At 44.5% G+C, this 16,996-nt stretch overlaps 1 protein-coding gene across 1 annotated transcript in view; it reads left to right on the top strand.

Annotated features, from left to right (window-relative positions):
• The first annotated feature begins 7,400 nt into the window (after window positions 1–7,400).
• MACO1 (macoilin 1) overlaps window positions 7,401–16,996 on the top strand; it is a 69,686-nt gene continuing 60,090 nt past the window's right edge. Inside the window, exon 1 of the mRNA XM_002811264.3 lies at window positions 7,401–8,287. Within this exon, the coding sequence (XP_002811310.1) occupies window positions 8,208–8,287 (80 nt within the window). The 5' untranslated portion in view covers window positions 7,401–8,207. The remainder of the gene's footprint in view (window positions 8,288–16,996) is intronic.

The following is a 16,996-nucleotide window of genomic DNA, read 5'->3' as shown; positions in this document are numbered from 1 at the left end:
CCCAATAGGGTTTGTGCCCCTATGAGAATCTAATGCCGCTGCTGATCTGACAGGAGGCGGAGCTCAGGCAGTAGTGTTCGCTGGCCTACCCCTCACGCTGTGCGGTCAGGTTCCTAATAGGCCACAGCCTGGGGGTTGGGGACCCCCGGCCTAGATTACTTCTAAGTATTCTTCCAATTCTAAAAGTCTAGGAAAGTGAGGTTCTAAACCCTATGCTACCCCAACAGCAATTAAGGGGGAGGGTACCCCAATCCCCAGAGGTCAGAAGTCTCCATTCCTCTCACAATTGCCTCCTGGTTCTGATTTCTGCTCTATTTCTGGCAGTCAGTACTTCTTATAAACTGGTTTTCCTGAGAAGGAACTCCCCTATGCAGTGGGATAAATGGATGTGACCCCTGCTAACCTGGGCCCAGTACAAGATCTTAAACCAGGCAGCCAACTACACCTACCTGCCTGAAGGCACCAGATGTCAGCAAGATGAACACTAAAGATTTCCAGGCAATGCCAACCCCCGGACCTGACGGGCATGTTTACCAGCTGGCAAACAGCGTGGGTGGTGGTTGGTTCCAAGGCACTCCAAATCCCTGTGCGTCCTGATCCTGCCCCAGTAAGGAAGCAGCAGGGACTGACTGCTTGACAAGAGGACCCCGCTCCTCGCAGAACAGAAAGGCTTTCATTAAAAAAGGGAGGTATCCCTGCAGTTGGCCTCTCCTGACAGATTTGTCAAAAGCAGAGTTTTTGCTCTTCCCCTCTGACTCTTATAAAAGACCCCATTTTCTGACTCCATTTCCTGATATTCTGTCTTTAAATCTTCAAGGCAGGTCACCTGCTACAGAAAGCACAAGGGATCTAGGATACATAAGTCAAAAACCAAATACAGTAAAATGTTAATTGTTGATTCTAGCTGTGAGATGTATGGCTTTTCACCGTACAAGTCTTTCAACTTTTTTTGGTAGATGTTTGAAATTTTTCATAATAAAATGCTGGGGGAAAAGCGCTCTGTGCACCTGCTGTTCTCTCTGTCTGAAACACTCCTCCTACCAGATACAGATGGCCTCCGACTTACGATGGTTTGACTTAACGCTTTTCAACTTTATGATGGCGCGAAAACAACACACATGCAGTAGAAGCCGCGCTTAGAGTACCCATCCCACCACTCCGTCTTTCAGTTTCCGTACAGTACTCAGTACATTACATGAGATATTCAATACTTTATCATAAAATAGGCTTTGTGTTAGATGATTTTGCCCAACTGTAGGCTAATGTAAGTGTTCTAAGCATGTTTAAGGTAGGTGACACTAAGCTATGATGTTCCGTAGGTTAGGTGTATTAAATGCATTTTTGACTTAGAATATTTCCTAGTTACCATGGCTTTATCAGGACATAACCCCATCGAAAGTCAAGGAACAACTGTACTGGCTTGCTCCCCACCTCACCTCCCTGGATTTGTACTCCACCATCCCCTTCTCAGGGAAGTTTTCCCTGACTGCCCTATTTTTTTTTTTTTTTTTTTTTTTTGAGATGAAGTTTTGCTCTTGTTGTCCAGGCTGGAGTGCAATGGCACAATCTCGGCTCACTGCAACCTCCACCTCCCAGGTTCAAGCGATTCTCCCGCCTCAGCCTCCCAAGTAGCTGGGATTACAGGCACACGATACCACACCCGGCTAGTTTTTGTATTTTTAGTAGAGGCAGGGTTTCACCACGTTGGCCAGGCTGGTCTTGAACTCCTGACCTCATGTGATCCACCCGCCTCGACCTCCCAAAGTGCTGGGATTATAGGTGTGAGCCACTGTGCCCGGCCTCTGACTGCCCTATTTAAAAGGACAGCATCATCTCCCCTTTCTGCTCCCCTTAACAAGGGTTCCTTGTGTTCCCCTTTTAGTTTCCTTCACAGCACTTACTAGCATCTGACGAAGTCTATATTTTAACTTGTGTATTTAGGTTTTTTTTTTTAGACGGAGCACTCTGTCACCCAAGCTGGAATGCAGTGGCATGATCTTGACTCATTGCAACTTCTGCCTTTTAGGTTCAAGCGATTCTCCTTCCTCAGCCTCCCAAGTAGCTGGGACTACAGGCATGAGCCACCACACCTGGCTAATTTTTGCATTTTTAGTAGTGACAGGGTTTCACCATGTTGGCTAGGCTGGTCTCGAACTCCTGACCTCAGGTGATTTGCCCACCTTGGCCTCGCAAAGTACTGGGATTACAGGCGTGAGCCACTGAGCCTGCCGTGTATTTGTTTATTATCTGCTTTCCCCTATGAGAGTCTGAGCAACACGAGGACAGGGACTTTTGACTGCTGTGGTTGCTGTTGTATCCTCAGCACCAGGGAAGTCCATAGTAGGTGCTCAATAAATATTTGTAGGCTGAATAACAGCTACTATTTCTGGAATGCCAAGCACGGAACCAATCATTTTGCATATGTTATTTCATCGGATCTTCCTCTCAAGCCTGTGAGTGTAGGCATCATTAAGCTTACAAAAGAGGAAACTGCTGCTCAGAGAGGTGGCGTGAGTACCCAAAGCCACACAGCTAATAAATGGCAGAACTGGGACCTAACCCAGATCCATCTGACACCATGGTTTGTGTTGCTACTTACTTTGCAATTCTGCCTCCCAAGTTACTAAATCGCCCAGTCTCAATTTCCTTATGAGTCAAATAAGATGATGTACTCTGGTCTCCTCACAAGGTTATTACAAATGTGAAAATTTGTCAGCAGGCCTGGCAGCCTGAGTTACAGAAATGAAGCTGAGCAAGTGGTGCTACGACCATGGCATGCTGGTCTGAGCAGCCAGGCTTCCTGCAAGTGTGGTGAATTGAGCCAGGGAGCCCACAGCTTTCACGTGTAATCATGACTTTTCTGTAAAAACCGGACTCCCTGAGAATACCTGCCATGCCCTCCTACCTGAGTCAAGCTCAGTCATGGGCAGTGACCAATGAGGTAGGAGGTCCTCCGGTCCCTCCCTGGAAATGTGTTCACGCCAAGGGTGTGACCTTGCTCTGGGCACGTTTGGCTAAAGTGCAGCTAAGTCAGTCGTTCATTGATTTAACACACATGAGCTTTGGAGTTAGGCAACCTGGTTCAAATTCAGGGTTTGGAATGAGCTGTGTGACCTTGGGTATAACAGTCAGTGTCTCTGTGCCTGTTTCCTCATCTGGAAAGGCAGAAAATCAGAGTGTCAGTCTCACTGGGTTGTTGTGAAGATTCAACGAGGCAGTGCATAAAGTGTCAGATGTGTAGAAAACACTCCATAAATGTTAGCAATTATGATTATCACACAAGCTTGGCAAGTTTACTGTAGAAACCTTTGAAAATACAGATGCTTAAAGCTAACATAAAATGTCCATTTCAATCTCTCCAAAAACCAGCACTGTTTTGAGTGTATATCCTTTCAGATGTTTTTCTATTCCTGTCGATTTAGGCCTTGTTTTTCTCCCTACAAAAATGGGATTACACAGCACATACTGTTTGGTAACTTGCTATTTTCATGAACTCTATATCATAAGCAGTTTCCAAGCCAGGAAAGTCTTTCTACAACACTGTAACATGGTAGTTAAAGAGCCCAGGCTCTGAAAGCAGACTGCCTGGATTTGAATTCCCAACTCTGTTACTATGTGATCTTAGGCAAGTGCCTTAACTCCTCTGTGCCACAGTGTCCTCATCTGTAATATGGTGCCAGTAATCTCTATCTCATAGGATTGTTGTGAGGATTAAAACAAAACGTATCTGATACTTGGAGTGGTGGCTGCCATAGTTAGTGCTGTGTATAATCATCCTCCATGCCACACTGACTTCCATGGTAAGGATATGTGTTTGGTCAGTCCTCTTCCAAACTAGCCCTGTTCTAATCACTACAGTGAACATCTTCCATTAACGTGGTTCTGGCCTGGTGTGGTGGCTCACGCCTGTAACGCCAGCACTTTGGGAGGCCGAGGCAGGTGGATCACCTAAGGTCAGGAGTTTGAGACCAGCCTGGCTAACATGGCAAAACCCCATTTCTACTAAAAACACAAAAATTATCCAGCCGTGGTGGCATGTGCCTGTAGTCTCAGCTACTCTGGAGGCTGAGGCAGGAGAATCACTTGAATCCAGGAGGTGGAGATTGCAGTGAGCTGAGAATGCACCACTGCACTCCAGCCTGGGTGACAGAGCAAGACTCCGTCTCAAAAAAAAAAAAAAAGGTTTCTCTAGGGGGTACTGGTACATGTGTTAAGAGGTGGCCATCAAAATGTTTGGACTTTTCTGTGATTCTTATAGGGCAGGAACAAAGCTCAAGACAGCTAGGGGGCTTGTGGGGATTGAACGGGCTGACAGAGGTGGGAATACCATTTCCTTATATGTGAAACAGGGTTTAATGATCTGGCCTCTAGAGCTGTTCTGGGCTCAGCTGAAGACCAAGTGCAAATCCCTTCATCAGGAAGTCCCAGAAGGAGGGACAAGCCTAAATTCCTATGTAGGCCTTGGTCTTTTGAATGAGGGCAAATTACTTCCCTTCCTTGTTTTACTCATTTGTAAAATGGCCACTGCTAATCTCTGCTTCCTGACTGGTGAAGGTGTGGGGAGCTGGGGCCTTCTGGCAGGAGGCCTGCCTCAGGTCAGCCCACTTCTGTGCCCTTAGAATCCCAAAGGGCCATTTCAGGTCTCAGAGGAAAAAGGCTGGCACTTGGCTGGAGCCAAAAGGGCTTGTGCTAGAGTGGGTCATGGAAAAAAGAGCTGGGTCTGGAGGAGTGAAAGAGGAAGAGTATGGAGATGGGCAGTCCTTCTCTGGCCTGTCCTTGGGTCTTGGCAAGAAGGCCATTCCCATCATCTCACCCCAACTCTACCCATCAATAGCTATATACAGGCACCACAGCTTGCTTAGCTTGCGCTTTGAGCTAGATTGCTCTACCACACCTATTATGTGACCTTGTTTCCTCTCAACCTCAGTTTTCTCATTTGTAAAATGGAGCTAGCACGATCTGCTTCTAAACACAGAACTAGAAGCACTACCTCCAGAGGAGATCTTGGTACAGGGTGGGCTGGTGACTCAACCAAGGACACTGGTGAGTTGCCATGTGAATTGGGATTGGAACTTAGACCTCCAGACCTTCAGATTGTTTCTCAGCCATCACCCTGAGATTTTCTCTGCCCTTTCTCTGCTTCCACGTAGTCCTAGAGCTCAACAGTAACTCTCAGCCACACCCTCCATTGCTCCCAGCCACTCCGCACTTTTGCCACAGCATGAGATGCCCTGTCAGGAACCTATTTAATAGTAGGCTAAACAGTGAGCCTCAGAAAGCTGGCATGTGTCCCCAGTGCCTCTCATCTTTTCTTTGGATTACTCATCTAACCATCCCACTTAGTCTCTGGCCCAGGTAATCTGGAACACTGCAGTCATGGGGATGAGGGATATTCAAGTCTGGGGTTCCCATGGAGTCTGGAGCCAGGACTTTACCATGTACCTGTTCCTGCCCTCCCCAACGCCTTTAAGCTTCCTTTTTGATTTGGTTCCCACCTGTATCTTCCTCAGTGAACCAATCTGCCTTGGCAGCTGAAGACTTTTTTCTGCTGCTCCACACATAGCATTCTGTTCATATCCTTTCTCAACAATGGGCAGGCCTTGGTGAAACTTTGAGCTCACAGAGTTTGTTTTCTTGGCCACCCAGTGCCACTTGATCAATATACTGAAGTAGAATTAAGGCATGAGAAACAAGTATACTGCTAACAGCAGTTACTTTCTGTTACCTACTGCTTGTCTGGCTCTGAAGGCTCATTGTCCTCCAAGCCTTAAAACAAACCTCAGTGGAAACAGACTCTGAGAGATTTAGTAACTTGTCCAAGCTAGTAAGTGGCCAAGCTAGAATTTCAGCCCTAGTCTGAAAAAGCAAGTACTTTGGCCATTTTTCTGAACTGTATCTCTGCAGGGTACAGATTTGATCTCCAAGAAGCTTTTTGCCTAAGTGGATGGATAAGCCTTGCCTAAGAAACCACACACCAGAAGTGGCACTGACAGGGATGCTGTGTTGAGGCAGAGGCAGGAAGGGGGAAAGATAGGTTGCAGTGGATTTAAGGATAGTGAGAAAAACGGTTTGCTTGCCTCGTGTAGCCTGGAAAAGGAGGGTGGGTACCCACTGTGACCAGCTCTGGTTGCCCTTCTAAACAGAACGGGTTTTCTCTTCCAGGCACTGGGAGATCTTTGAAGGTTTGTGAGCAGAAGAAAGTAACACAGAGTCATGATTGAGGACGACGCATTTGGTGTAAAGTTTCTCCCTGGGGTAGATGTTGATTAAGGGAGGGGTGATTACAGGCCAGAGAGAGTTCTGTGTGTCCCAGGACAAAACAAAATGGCATCTACTTCCTGGGAAGTTTTTTTTTTTTTTTTTTTTTTTGAGACAAAGTCTCGCTCTCCTGCCTCAGCCTCTCGAGTAGCTGAGACTACAGGTGCCCGCCACCACGCCCGGCTAATTTTTTGTATTTTTAGTAGAGACGGGGTTTCACCATGTTACCCAGGATAGTCTCCGATCTCCTGACCTCGTGATCTACCCGCCTCGGCCTCCCAAAGTGCTGGGATTACAGGCGTGAGCCACAGCGCCCAGCCCTTCCTGGGAAGTTTTAAAAATGCACTGGAAGACTAACTGCCCCATTGTCGTTGAGGGATTACACTGGTAAAGCTACTGGATACGACATTCTGCAATATTTTCAGAAATATTTATAAAAGCTGCATTAAAACACATAAAAATGCTTACGTTAAAAACAGGATGACTACTATTCTAGTATGACCACTATTCTATTTAATAGCAATAGTAACATTATCATCCATAGGGGAAAATTGGAAAACAAGCAAATACAATAAAATGTCAACTGTATTTGTGTTAATGTGATGAGACCCATGGGTGTTTTTTCCTTTTCGGCCACTTTCCTACATTTTCCCCAGTTTTCTCTAATGATAAACATTCTTTTTATTTCTCTTAAAAAAAAAAAAAACACCATGTGGCCTTTTCTAAGTGTTATTTTGCCACACGTACGTGGCAGGGGAGTTATGAGGAGTAAATGAGCAAATACACGCAAATTACCCAGCACGGTGCCTGGCATAAAATCGGCGCTCAATGAGTATGAAGCGTGAAGGGTCGCCGGCCCCGCGTCCCCGCCTTGGAGGAGCCCGGACCCGCCGAGCAGGCTCCCGGTCCGGCCCGGCCTGGCCCGGCCCTGAGGCCGATGCTTCGCGGTAGTGCCCTCGCGGGTCCTGCGGAGTCGGCGCCCGCGGGGCCCACAGCGCTGCCCAGCCTGTGGACGTGGAGCACGGACCACACCGCCGCACACGCCCCGGGCATCTCTGCGCTACGTCGCGCGCCCCCACAGCTCCGCCCCGTGACGTACCCGGGGCGGGGCCGCCACCTCCGATTGGCCGGCGGGCTGTCACCACGTCGCGGGAAGCTGGCAGGGTGTGTGTCTGTGCGCGTGTGGGGTTTGCTTTGTCATTCGTACCCCTGGTGCGCGCTGACGCGGCCGGCCTAGCCGAGCTCTCCAGCATCCGCAGAAGAGTCCCCGGCGCTGTTCCTGGGATGCTCCCTTACATAATGACGCGACTGGCTGAAGCGCACGTCAGCGCAGACACCGCACATGCCGCAAACCCGGGCCTTCCGATTTCATACATTGCTAGACGAGAGCCTACAATGCCATGCCGTACGGTATGCTCTAGTAGGGATTACAATACAATGAAACGCAACCCAATAATAATAAAGCATACCTTCGCAACAAGGCGTAATATAGGATGTTATATTTATAGGGCCTATTTATAAGCCTCTATTTAAATCTTTTCTGATAGGCTCAGCCGCGGACCCAGACACCATAATGATTGGCGCATTCTTCCGTCCTTCAAAGAGGCGGGTTCTAGAGTCAGTTTTGCCTCAGCGGGCCCTGGGATTGGCCGACAGCGGTTTACCGGTGGCTTCGATTGGCCTCCCGGGCCGTCCGTCGGAGCTGGGGAGGCGGGGCAGGCGGCTGGCTGGTGCTGGGCGGGCGGGCCCCGGAATTGTCATTTCTTTGTTTCCGAAGGCGGAGGAGGCTCCGAGCCCCCCCTCTCCGTGCCACCCCCTCCCCCCCGGGTGCTGGCTCCATGTCTGTGTGACCGGCCCCAGGGGTAGAGTCCAGGCCCGACGCGGGGCGGGCCAGCGGCGGCGGCGGCTGAGGTGAGAGACGGCGGCGGCGGCGGCCCCCCAGCGGGAGGATGAAGCGGCGGAACGCCGACTGCAGTAAGCTTCGCCGCCCCCTAAAGCGGAACCGGATCACCGAGGGCATCTACGGCAGGTGAGCGGCTGCGCCCCCACTCCGCGGGCGCGGGCCCTGCGGTCCCCCTCCAGCTCCGAGGGGCCCGGCCCCGTTATGTAACCCCGAGTAGGCCGCACGCCCGCGCCGGGGGCTCTCCTGAGGAGCGCTGGCCCCGGAGCCGCTGGCCGGCCCGCCGGGGGTCCGCCTCGGGGGCGCGGGGCGTGGCGAGGGCCGGCCCGGCCGGGCGGGCAGGACGCGGCGGGCGCTGGCTGAGGGAGCCGCCGCGCCGCCGTTGGAAGCGCCGGGCCCGCCAGGGGGAGGGGCGGAGAGCCCCCAACCAGCCCGGCGTTCCCCAGCATCCCGGCTGTGCCGCTGGGCCCGGAGGGCCGCTTCCGGGACCCCTGACTGGCCGCCGCTGGCCCCCGAGCCCCCCGGTGGCCTGGGGGTTTGCCGGCCTGAGCCAGGAGGCGCGTGGACCACAGCCCGGGGGGGTGGGGGAGGCTGACAAAGTTGAGAGCCCACTGTGGCCCCTCGTTCCCCCAAGCTGCCAGCAGACTGGCCTGGGGCCATGCTGTCACTTCTTTCACCTTCTACTTCCCATATGGGATCTCAAACTTGGCACCCAGGGCTGAAGCTGATACCTCCAAATCATGCCCTGTGGCCCTGCTCCAGACTCGGAAGGGTCTGATGACCAGTTTTTCAGCAAATATTGTTTTGACAATTCCAAGCAGATAGCTTGCTTTGAACGTTTTTAAAAAGGGATTTTCTCCAAACTCTTTTTTTTTTTTTTTCATCCGTAAGAAAAGCAGTGTCCCTTTAAATAGAAATTGAATTCAGTCCACCGGTAGAGAAAGACAACAGGTTCATGGGGCAACTTACTATCATAGCTTCCCCAAGTCGATTTGTGTACGACTGGTATTTTCTGATACTTCTCAGAATGTTAATTGTAAATAGTATTTGCCTTGATACAGATTTCGGTGGAGAGGTAATTAGTTTACAAAAGAGAATTCTCAGCATGTGGATATAGGCTTAATTGAGTCTTCATGGTGTTTTACAATTAGCTCCTGTAGCTGTGGGATTTTAAGAAATATGTGAGGTAGCTGATGACACCCAGGTTGTCTTAACATAACTGTACACCTTGCACATGCTCTTGTTTACAGATGTGGAATGATTGCTTTCCACAAGCAGCTGACTGATGTAAACACTGGGGATTTTCTTCAAGTTTAAAAGCATTAAGCAATCAATTAAAGTAAAAATTTCTTGGGTATATTCTTATAAAATCAGCCATAGAGCATAGGAGTATTTCATTCATTCAACAGTTATATATATTATGTGCCAGGAACATTTCTAATCAGTGAAGATAGAGCAGTGAGTAAAACAGACTCGCATCTATGCTGTATCAATCGAACTTGACCACTTTAACTAAAACTGTAAAAGCAAACAATTTTTTCTACACATAGATGGAGGAAAGGTCAATTCACGTTACATACACTATACATTCTTGAATTAAAGAAAGTTTTTCCCCTTTGGCTATTGAAAAATATTTGACCAACTTAACATTAATGGTAACATAAAAATAGGAAAGGGATATTAAACAGAGTTGGTAGACTTAGCACAACTGTGGCATTTGAATAGCTGCTATTTACAGTAACATAAGATGATGTACCTCCATTTATAGCAAGAAGATTGAGAGTCCCATATTGTTTACGTGTTTTCTGCTGTATTTCAATTTCTCTTTGTACTTGAACAAATAGACCCAGTTTACAACCTGCGCCATAATAGCTACTCAGTGTGAATCGATGTGAAGAAGTGAATTCATTGTTTAATGAAGATTTATCATCTTACTGATGGCTTTTGAAATTTGAATTTTCTTACCCTAAAGGTTAATTGTAAATACTCTATGCAAGTTATTCAGAGGTTCATCGGCAAAATTTTAAAAACCGACAGTGCACTAGCCTTAAATCTTCTTACGCTTCTCTGTTTTGCATTCTTTAAGTTAAATGTTAATAAAAGACCTAAATGTATTTCTACCTGTCTTTCCTGGTTGGAGCATCATATATCAAATGAGCGTTTCAACTCACTTATCTGTTTCTTGGTTTATATTATGGAGTATTGGACTGAAGAACAAGATTTTTTTTTTTTTTTTTTTTTTGCCCAATTCTGTTTTTAAAGAGATTTAGAAAAATTTCCTGTTATTTCTAAAGCAAACAGGATGAGTGGACTGGTTATAAACTAGAACGCTTGAGGATTCATGAATATCAAATTTCTGGTGATCACCAAATATAAGTCTATGCTAAGTTGTTTTTCACACCATCTATTGCCCATTTTGTTTCTCAACAACATCTGGCCAATTTTGGATTCATTAAACAGAGAGCCTTGTTTTTTTTCTGGGGCCGTGTTGACAGTTTTGATAACCACTGTCTACTGTTTCATAGCCAAACCTTTCATGGACTTATTATTTTCATGTTCTCAGTCTGTACAACTTTCTGAGCCTTGGCATAGGAAGGAGGCAGCTGTGGTGAAAAGCGCACTGGACTGCAGGAATCAGGAGACCCAGGATCAGACTCAAAATCCCAGCTCTGCTGCTTTAGGCAGACAGGGCATCCACAGCTTTGAGCCCCAGTTCTCCCATCTTCAAATGAGTTTTGAGGACTAAAGGAGATATGTACAGTTTGTGACATGCTTTATAAATCCTAGTGTAGTTTACAGATACTATTTACAATGTTGTTGCTGTCACAGTTTAACATGTGTGGTTTATTTTTTAAGGAGGCAGGAAATACTATAAGATTTGGTGCAACTGTAAACAAAAGTTGAGTAGCCAAAACAAGAGGTCAGTTGCTGTTTGGTCTTGCTTTAAAAAATCCTGTTGTGGACTCACTTTTAAATCATGGGCTGCAGTCCAACAACTGTTACTGAGGTGACTGTCAAATGATATCATTTATTGTAAGTATCATGGCTGTCTTGGAATTCTGTTTCAGGGCAAGATACAAGGAAAATTAATTTTAGACATTATATTAATGTAATCTGCATTTATACATATGAAACATCATTTGGAAAGTGAAACATGCTATAGAAATATTTTAGTCCAGTTAATAATTAAAAATAGGAGAAAGGAAATAGGAATAGTGATCTTTTCATCTTACTAGGGGCTAAAGTTCGATGTAGTTTTAAAAAAATCTGACCCAGCCCAGAGCCTGACACAGAGTCAACATTCAGTGTTCAATAAATGTTGAGTGAGTGAATTAATAAGTGAATATAAGCTAGTCCATTTCATTCATGAAGTGCCTACGTTGTTCAGGGAATTGTGGAGGATACAGGATAACACATGGCTCATTGTCTTCAAGGAGTTTACAGTCTAGTAGGCCGTAGTAATACCATCTTAAATTTGTACAGTGGTTTAGAGTTTCCAAAGAACTTTAAGTTCTGTTCAAGTAAAAATACTTCTGTTGTACTAAATTTTAGCTTACTGTTTTAGTGGTTCACCTGACACATTAACAGCTGTATTTTGCTCTGTGCTATTTTATGATAAAGTAGACAGTTGCCACTATATGAGGGAGTCTTTTCTATCTCAAATGAGATAGATATGAAAGTACTTTAAAAATTATGAACATAAGTTATTAAGTACCTAACTCTTATATTTCTAAGGTCCTTTGGTTTTCTGGGCTGGGTTCTCTCCCTGTGTCTGCCTGGACACATGTGCACCAGACACTCCCAATAGTAATATCTCATTGCAGGCAGTGATTTTCCAGGTGAGATGAGGTTAGGGTACTGTGTAGTTTTTAAAAGCCTTAAGGGGATTCTGTATGGTTTACCCCTACCTCTCACCCTGCCATACTTTCCACTCCCTTCCCTCAGAGAATTACTGACTTTATAATACAAAAATGAGGAGATACGATGTGGTAAGTAGTAGAAGGAGGCAGAAACATTTATGTTTAAAGTATACATATATTCCAAGTCTCTACAGTTAAATGGTTATTTATACAAGTAAATATAATACGAATTTTAAGTAAGGTATATGTTTTAAGCTTCTGGAAATGATTTTATATCTGTGTTACTGGTGGCTGAAGGAAGTACCCCTTCACTGTGTATTTAAGACTGCTTCCTGTATTCATGTACTGGATTCTGCTTGTAGTGCTGTGTGAAGCCTAGGCAGTGCAGTATTGTACCTGACTGTCATATTTTTGCAGCTTAATGCCTTAAAACTAGGACTAAGAACTCAGCACTGGTGTATATGTTATTATTTCCCATTTTTATTTCAGAGAAAAATTCTCTGGTCCTTGGGGCTCCTCAAAAGTGACTTTTTAAAGTGATTAAATTTTGCATTCTTCTCAACTTCCCAATTTCCTTTTTCAGACCCTTGTGTACATCTGATCTCCAGAGGTTTCATTTGACTGCTTTTTCTGCCTCCTTAATGATGTTTTCTAAGCCTAGTTTTAGACTCCTTTGAGCTATGCTTATTAAAGTCACTGCAGGCTGTCATGACCCTTGGCTGCCTTGATTGTACATGTGTTCTGCAACTGAAACCCCAGATACCTGTGTTGCAATCTCATAGCCTAAAAGCATTTTGGTAATCTTGGTAGGCTTTAACTTTAACAATCCTGGACCTGGCACGAAAGTGATAGATTTTGTATTGTTTTAGAGGAATGTTGGGGAAGGAGGAATTGAAATGTTTTCACTAACCTGTGCAGTGAAGTGTTTATTAGCTAAACTCTTCTATTTGTGGTTTTCACAAAATACACTTTAAAAATCAGCCACACTGGGATAAAAAAGCACTTTCCTCCAACTTTCATTATGATTCTTCCAGTCTGAGCAATCTTGGCAGTTTAGTTTCATTAGGTGTTTTGAAAATCCCTTTAAATTGCTGCTGGGTTGAGGAGGGGAACAGGAGAGAATGTGATTCACTTCACATTATTTACTTAAAAGCTTCGTGTTTTATCATTGATAGTCTCCTTTTTCTTCACATCGATTCCTCATGGCCTCTCTTGAACCTCACTAGATTTAGAGATTGATCTTAATGGTAGGTTTAACAAATAATTATTTTCATTTTCTTACTAGTTACATGCTTGTATATATTTCATGGACCCAGTCTATGTTCTGTAAGCATTTATGTTCCTAGAATCTTTTTCTTTGGCCATTTCTCCCAGATCTCCCCACTGATATTGTTAACCCTTTGGGGTTTTATGTATATAAATGTGCACTTTGTTTTATCTGTTTCTAGGCTACCATCTCGTGGAGTTTGGAGGGCAAGTAGAAATTTCACAAACATAGTTAAGTGAAATACTGTAATTAGGTTACTTTTCTTCATAAAATTTAGTGTGCTCTTCAAATATACTGATTACTTTATCCCCAGGCTTACTAGATTTGGGCATAATTATTTTACTTGGCTCTTTCTCAAGAACTAAGTCCAGAAGAAAAATAAGTTGGCTGTCCAGCAAGCTGCATAAGTAGGATGGTACATACAACAGTAGATACACACATCCTCATTAGACTTTTTCCACTGTGGATTTCTTCAGATGCTTAAATAGTGACTTTTCAAAGCCTCTCACCTTGCATCCTGGCAATGGAAACTTGAAAATTTTAATCAACTTTTAGAGAATATTGAGGCTTTGTATCTTTAATTTGACATTTAACTGACATCAAATTATCTCAGCTGATGAGCCTTCCAAGGCAGTTGTCTTCCCTGGCCTTTGAAGACATTCATAATACTGACCTTGATTGCTTTGTATTTTTTTCTCTGCTGCCTTTAAGGATGATATGCCCACTTGGAGTCATGGGATTGTGGCACCAAAAATAATGTATCCCTCACCCCATCTCCTCTGTTGCCTTCTCTTTTTCAGAGCTTTTGCATTTAGTGATTAAAATGGTGTGACTACTCCACTTTCATGTATCTGTTCATATCACTGATGCCTTTGAGCTGTTTAGGACTGATCTCCCACCCAGCACAGAGGAGTGGCTAGAAATAATCTCATTCTGTTTTTGAATCATATTGTTACATTGTTCATCTTCAAAACACTTTTTTTTTTTTTTTTGAGACAGGGTCTCATTCTGTCGCCCAGGCTCGAGTGCAGCAGCGAGATCACAGCTCACTGTATCCTTCATCTCCTGGGTTCAAGAGATCCTCACACTTCACCTGACCGAGTAGCTGGGACCAAAGGCGTATACTACCATGCCTGGCTTTTTTTTTTTTTTTTTTTTTGCGTTTTTGCGTTTTCATAAAGATGGAGTCTCGCTGTGTTGTATAGGCTGGTCTTGAACTCCTGGGCTCAAGTGAGCCACTCACCTTGACCTCTCAAAGTGCTGGGATTATAGGCATGAGCCACCGCACCCACCCAACACTTTTAAAAACCAAATAAATGGCTGAGTACTAAAATCAGTACTTTGCCTATCTTGTAGCAGGAATGGTTGAACATTAAAGAGAATGAATACTATGTTCATGTCCAAAGTAAGGATTCCTGTCTCAGAAAAAAGAGATACTGTCTGAGGCTTGAGTCGTCTTGCTCAGATATAATAAGAATTTTTGGCCGGGTGTGATGGCTGTAACCCCAGCACTTTGGGAGGCTGAGGCAAGAGGATCGCTTGAGTCCAGGAGTTCAAGACTAGCCTAGGTAACATAGCGAGACCTCATCTCTACTAAAATTCAAAAAAATTAGCTGGGTGTGGTGTCACATTCCTGTAGTCCCAGCTACTTGGGAGGCTGAGGTGGGAGGATCACGTGAGCCCAGGAGTTTGAGGCTGCAGTGTGCCATGATCGTGTCACTACACTCCAGCCTGGGCAATAGAGCAAGACCTGTGTCAAAAAAAGAGAATTGGCTGGGCATTGTGGTTAATATAATCCCAAAGTGCTGATATTACAGGCGTGAGCCACCATAACCAGCCCCCAATTTAAAGGAAAAAAAAAAAATCTAGAATGGAAATCGCTAAAAAAGGTTTTCACAGTTTTATAGTATAACATTTTTATAAAAGTCTATATAGACCACAGAGATATCAAGGACAGGTATTGTAACCTAATGCAGGTGGTGAGTTTTAGAATTTCTGTTTCAAGAATACTTTTAACAGTGTGGAGTCTATGGGGTTGAGGAAGGGGAGGGGTGAAGAAGCATAGGTGGAGAGAGAAAACAACTCACAGGCTCTAAAAAAACCTGTTAACATTATATAAACATTAGAAATTCATTTCATAAGGGAATCAAAATTATGCTTTGTATAATTTATAGTGATAATCTGCTTAATCACACCTTACATTTCTATCATACTTATAACTTTTCCAAATGTTTTCATATTATCTCATTTTATCCTCACAAGTGTGAAATAGGCAGATTAGTTATTGCCATTTTATAGGAAACAAACCTGAGGAATAGAGAACTAAAAAGCTGCAAGGCACTGTTGAAAGAGTACAGAAAGAGAAGTTAGGAGACTTCAGAGAACAGTGTAAATTCTATGTGGAACTCTATGTTGCTGCTAAAATGGATAAGGGAAATTCTATATAAAGAAGTGGACATGGCTGGGCCCTGTGGCTCATGCCTGTAATCCTAGCACTTTGGGAGGTCGAGGCGGGTGGATCACCTGAGGTCAGGAGTTCAAGACCAGCCTGGCCAACATGGCAAAACCCCGTCTCTACTAAAAATATAAAAATTAGCTGCCTGTAATCCCAGCTACTTGGGAGACTGAGGCAGGAGAACTGCTTGAACCCGGGAGGCAGAGGTTGCAGTGAGTCGAGATTGTGCCACTGCACTCCAGCCTAGGCGACAGAGTGAGATTGTCTCAAGAAAAATAAAATAAAATAAAAAACTAAAAAAAAGAAGTGGACATGTCAAACAGAAACCTGTTTTTGTTAAGAAAGAAACACATTTGTTTATAGGAAAAACAAACTATATTTATGAATTATATAACAGCAATCATCTTGGGGCAGGACTACTAAGGGCTTTTATATTATTATACATTATATTACCTTTTTAATAACAAGTATGTGTTGCTTCTTTTTAACTTCTCATTTTGAAATAATTTTAGATTTAATTAAACAGAAAAGTCACAAAAGTAGTACAGAGTACTTACACCTTAGTGAAAGGCGTAAGATACCCTATTTATTTATTTATTTATTTATTTATTTATTTTTAAACAAAAAAAATAGCCAGGCGTGGTGGCTCTTGCCTTGTCACCCTTGCTACTTGGGAGGCTGAGGTGGGAGGATCGCTTGAGCTCAGGAGTTGGAGGTTGCAGTGAGTTATGATCGCACCACTGCGCTACAGCCTAGGAGACAGAGTAAGACTCTGTCTCTGAAAAAAATAAACAAACAAAAAAGGGCATATTTCACACTGTTAGATTTGTCATTGCAGTGGCTGCACATGTACGCGCGCATGTGTGTGTGTGTAATTGACACTAGAAAGGTTCCCTTTGCAGTATGCAGGAGGCCTAGAATAGAAAAGAGAAATATGGAACAGCTTGGTCTTCTCAGCCTGCTCCCCTTTTTTGGATTTTATACAAGGAGGTGCCTGCAGAATGCAGCAGTGGTTCCAGTTTATTTTATGTTAAGGCTCACACACAACTTTCTATATATATTTTTTTTTGTCAGATTTTTTTTGTCTCTGGATCTCTTTACACTCTTAAAAATGATTGTGGCTGGACACTGTGGCTCACACCTGTAATCCCAGCACTTTGGGAGGCTGAGACGGGTGGATCACCTGAGGTCAGGAGTTCAAGACCAGCCTGACCGACATGGAGAAACCCCGTCTCTACTAAAAATGAAAAATTAGC

Source organism: Pongo abelii, chromosome 1, assembly GCF_028885655.2.
Source record: "Pongo abelii isolate AG06213 chromosome 1, NHGRI_mPonAbe1-v2.0_pri, whole genome shotgun sequence".
NCBI lineage: Eukaryota > Metazoa > Chordata > Mammalia > Primates > Hominidae > Pongo > Pongo abelii.
This window is presented reverse-complemented; position numbering and strand designations above follow the sequence as displayed.